We start from the raw sequence: 4,169 nt of genomic DNA on the forward strand, positions 1-4,169 counted from the left end.
CTCTGGAGACATGCGACTTCTGACAGTTATAACAATTTAAGTTGCTTTTGGATAAAAGTGTTGGCTAAATGTAATGTATCTTCCTGCATCAGATATTTTAACTTTGGAGAGTTTCAGTGAAATGTTTCTGTTCTTCAGTTCATCACTAAACAGTGACGTTCTTCCCTCGTAGGATCCATGTTTTTTACTGTCTAGCTCCACACCGTCACGCCACACAAGGACAAATCTGGGGACCAGGTCAGGTCTCGCCCACTCCAGAGTCATGCTGAAAGCATCCATGACAGGGTTCCAGGTAACATGGCAAAGTGATGTCCTCACCAACCATTGCCAGTATTGGCTTGGATGGACCAATCACATTAGACTGAGCTGAAAAGCATTATGGTGTTTATTTCTGCAGAATACACTTGTTTAGTACAAAATCAGCAGAATAACTTTACATGTAAACATAAACTAGACTGTTAGGGATGTGTGTAATTTACCTCTACATGAGTGTATCGTGGCGAGGAGGATGAGTGTGGAAATCCAGGACAGTGAAGGCACCAAAGTAAAGGGACTGACTGAGCTTTACATGAAGCATCCTGGAGTTCTGAAAATAGAAATGAAGCGATATGACAAGTTTAGGTTAATACAAAAACACTTTTAAGATAAGAGACTGTATTGATCCCACACTCAGGATCCAGATAAAACACTACAAAACAGATAAGAAAATACACATTAAAGCAAGGTGGGGTGAACAAAACTAACATAAGAATGAAAATCACCAAACAATGAGGAAATTTAATCACTTTTAATAAAACACAGGAGTTAAATATTATCAAACCCTTTTTATTTCTCTTCTATTGATGTTAAAGAAGACTTGTGTAAAAACATGCAGCTGCAGAACAGGTGACTTTCAAACTTTGTTTAATATAATAATAGGCCTATTCATAAACATCAGCACAGTGTGACAGTGAACTCGGTCAGTGGCACCATCTCCTGGTTATAAAGATATATTTTATGTTCATGTCTGCAGATGCATTAAACTGTAATCATAGTTGAAGTGTGAATCCAAGCGTGTAAATAGAAATCCTAGTTGCGTTTTAAACTTGTAAATGTATAACCAATAAATGTCACAAAAAGTGCCTCACCTTCATTACATTTAAAAAAAAATAAAACGGGGAGATCAAAAGAAAAATCTAATTTCAGGCTGTTTTGTGTCATGAAATTGTGTTTTGTTTATCTTTTAACAGTGATTATACACAACATTTCTGTGATCCTTCTTTTCTGTTTTTGACTTTTGCTGAATTAATTCTACATGTTCTCCAGAAAATGAAGCTTGATGGTAGTTGAGCTTCCTTACAGCAGGGGGCAGAGTTCTAATAAATGTTCAGCAGTGAACCAGTGATGGCAGAAATATGAAGGGATGCATAGGAAGAAGAGGGGGACAGCAGACATCTCCATACCTGAGAATATTTTTTATTTTTATATTTTGCTTAATTCGCTGCTTCCGACTGTTGTTAAAATAGGTTCTCAACAGATAAGTAAAATATAAGGAAGCTAATGCACTCATATTGTTTGTGGTTGAACTTTAAACTCTTTAACCAGGTAATTGAATGTTTCTGTTTCTGGGGAAACCAAATCAGATACAAATTATTTCTCAAAGCTGAGAATTGTTTTAATGTTTTAAAACGTTTTTCGAGGGGATCGCATTTTTAATGAAAGTATTTAGTCACTTTGTAACACTATTGCAAATGGATTATATCAGAATAAACCCCTCCTGATTTATAGTCTTTTTTTTCAAGACTGCCAATTGATCCTGGTCTCAAACTGTTCTTCTTTCCTAAATTATGAGGAAACATCAGAAATGTTGAGAGATTTCAGACTAATCTTATTAAGGAAATGCTACTTCTGCCAAATCTAACAAAACATTGATGAATCTAAACATACTTCAGGTAATTTATAATAACTGATGACTCAGCAGGCAGAAATTGTCGTATCACATTTTTTTTTAAGCTGCAAAAAAAGCTGAAGCTGCCACATGACTGTTTTCACCCTGCTCTTTGCTAATGATAGTCGGCTTGTATCAATTCTGTGTATTTTGTCACTAAATAAGTTTTCACATTCCCACACTCTTAGTTTCACTTGTATATGCAGTGAGATGCTTCAGCTGTCATAAATGTGAGCCGAGCTGCAACAGCTGATGTGGACAAAACAGCAGATTGCAGTAAACAAAAGTTTTTTTGTTGATTTTTTTAGTTGATACAAAACCATTCAAAGATGCCCACATTTGATCGAGATGTGGGAAATAAAAACAGGAGATATGACACAGCTTATTTCAATGCTTGAGACTTTTATTTTTTCAAAGACAAGAAAGAACAGTTCACTGTGCAGAATAATGTTGTTCTAAACAACAGATTCAATCTGCTGTTATTAAAGCCACATGGCCTCAGAAACGATCCAGCAACTGTTTCTGTCACTTGTTGTTTCTTTCCTTAAGTTGCGTCACAGCGATATATAAAAATGTGATTTAAACAGAAATATATGGAGATTTGAGACTGATGGCACAAAGACAGATGCATCCCACATACACATAAACACTCATCCACCCATGTTTGGGCTTCTGGGAGGTTCTCCACCTGAGAATTATCAGGGCTTTTTGGCACAAACTGATGGGCGGTGAATGTTACACCAGGTGTCATCCCAGCGCTTATCATCTGAAAGTACCAACGACACAGCAGTTAAGGCGACACTACAAAAACCAACATGTGAAAGTATGTATACTGACATTCAGAAAGAAAGAATATTTAAGACTGAAAGTTCATTCATTCGACCCATTAGCAGCTGCTCTGGAGCTTTCACACGGTTTTCCTCTCAAAATGGTGATATTCAAATTTCTTTACCGTTAATGACGTTTCATCGGTGTTGTGTTTAAGATCTTAAAATACGCAGGACAATGGAAATTTGAAAAACCTACAATTCCATGACACTTCATCAAACTCTAACTACTGAGGAAGTTCATGTAATATGGTCAACTACTAATGGACCACGTGTGGGATTGTTCTGTGCACACAACACAGCACTATGCCATACATACATAGCATTTTAACAGCAAAGGTTTTTGTTTAATAAGAGAAAACCTTCCAAAAAAGTATAGATATGTGTGTATTATATGCTACTCATACATAATGCTCTAAATGAAATCAGTACGCTGTGATTTACCTCCATAATTTATCTGTAGACAGTGCTGCTTGCCCTGAAAGTTATTAAACCTTCCATAAGACCGATAGTTGAAGGGTGTACCATCACTCCACAACCACACACCCTCCTAGAAGAAACAGCAAAATATTAAATTAATTAATAACACTAATAACCAGAAGACATCTTGTAAAGATAAATATACCTCTTGTGCATCCGAGCCTCCAATCCACGTTACTGTGTAATCATAACTTGCGCTCATGATCAGCCTCTGAATCTCATGGTACTCCAGCAGGTTGTGAACGGACGCAAGGTTTCCACCCATGGACTCACAGTTTTTCTACAGTGGAGATAAATACGAGAGAGAGAGAGAAATTGCAAATTAACCAAATGTCTATGTATGTGCAAACAAAATAAACATATTGTAGAAGCCTTCTGTACTAAAACAGTGACTAAAAAGTCTCCCTCTTTACCTCAGCTTGGCCCAAGTCATGGCTTTTGGAACGTAGTGGAAACAGCGACCGCTGAACTCAGACCAGCGACCAGAACAAGCTGTCGAACTCTTGACCAGGTGACTCTTTGCTGAGAACAAATAGAGTTTGGTGAGTAATGTGGAGTCTCCAGTTAAAGTCTCTATATGTAGATATGAAATCAACTTATTTTCATGACATGACACTGTAACATAACATAAAATATTCATGTCATGATACAACATAAAATTACTTTACACAGTAAAACACAATTGCGATTTAAATTCCATAACGGCATAATATAAGTAAACGTAAATTAAAATAACGTAATAAAATATAACACAACTGACCTGGCTGGCCATTTTCAGGTGCTGCCTCTGGAAGAGCTAGAAAGTTATACACAGCAGTTATTGATCTGGATTGTTGTCATACAAAACATTCATCTGTAACACTTTGTATTTATAAAGCTGACCAGCAGCTCTAGTCAGAACCATCATGGCACAAACAAGTGCAGACACAGTCAAC

The 4,169-nt window shown here is 36.7% G+C and overlaps 1 protein-coding gene across 1 annotated transcript; it reads right to left on the bottom strand.

Annotated features, from left to right (window-relative positions):
* Positions 1-2,309: 2,309 nt before the first annotated feature.
* On the bottom strand, positions 2,310-3,702 carry LOC119887165 (ladderlectin-like). Its single transcript, XM_038698073.1, has 4 exons — positions 3,648-3,702; positions 3,380-3,514; positions 3,199-3,304; positions 2,310-2,693 (listed from the first exon to the last, which is right to left on the bottom strand). The coding sequence occupies exons 2-4, from the start codon at positions 3,497-3,499 to the stop codon at positions 2,626-2,628; spliced, it is 294 nt and encodes a 97-aa protein (XP_038554001.1). The 5' UTR covers positions 3,500-3,514; positions 3,648-3,702; the 3' UTR covers positions 2,310-2,625.
* Between the last annotated feature and the right edge of the window lie 467 nt (positions 3,703-4,169).

Source organism: Micropterus salmoides, unplaced genomic scaffold, assembly GCF_014851395.1.
Source record: "Micropterus salmoides isolate LMB-PRFRI ecotype aquatic unplaced genomic scaffold, ASM1485139v1 Ms_hic_scaffold_4027, whole genome shotgun sequence".
Lineage (NCBI taxonomy): Eukaryota > Metazoa > Chordata > Actinopteri > Centrarchiformes > Centrarchidae > Micropterus > Micropterus salmoides.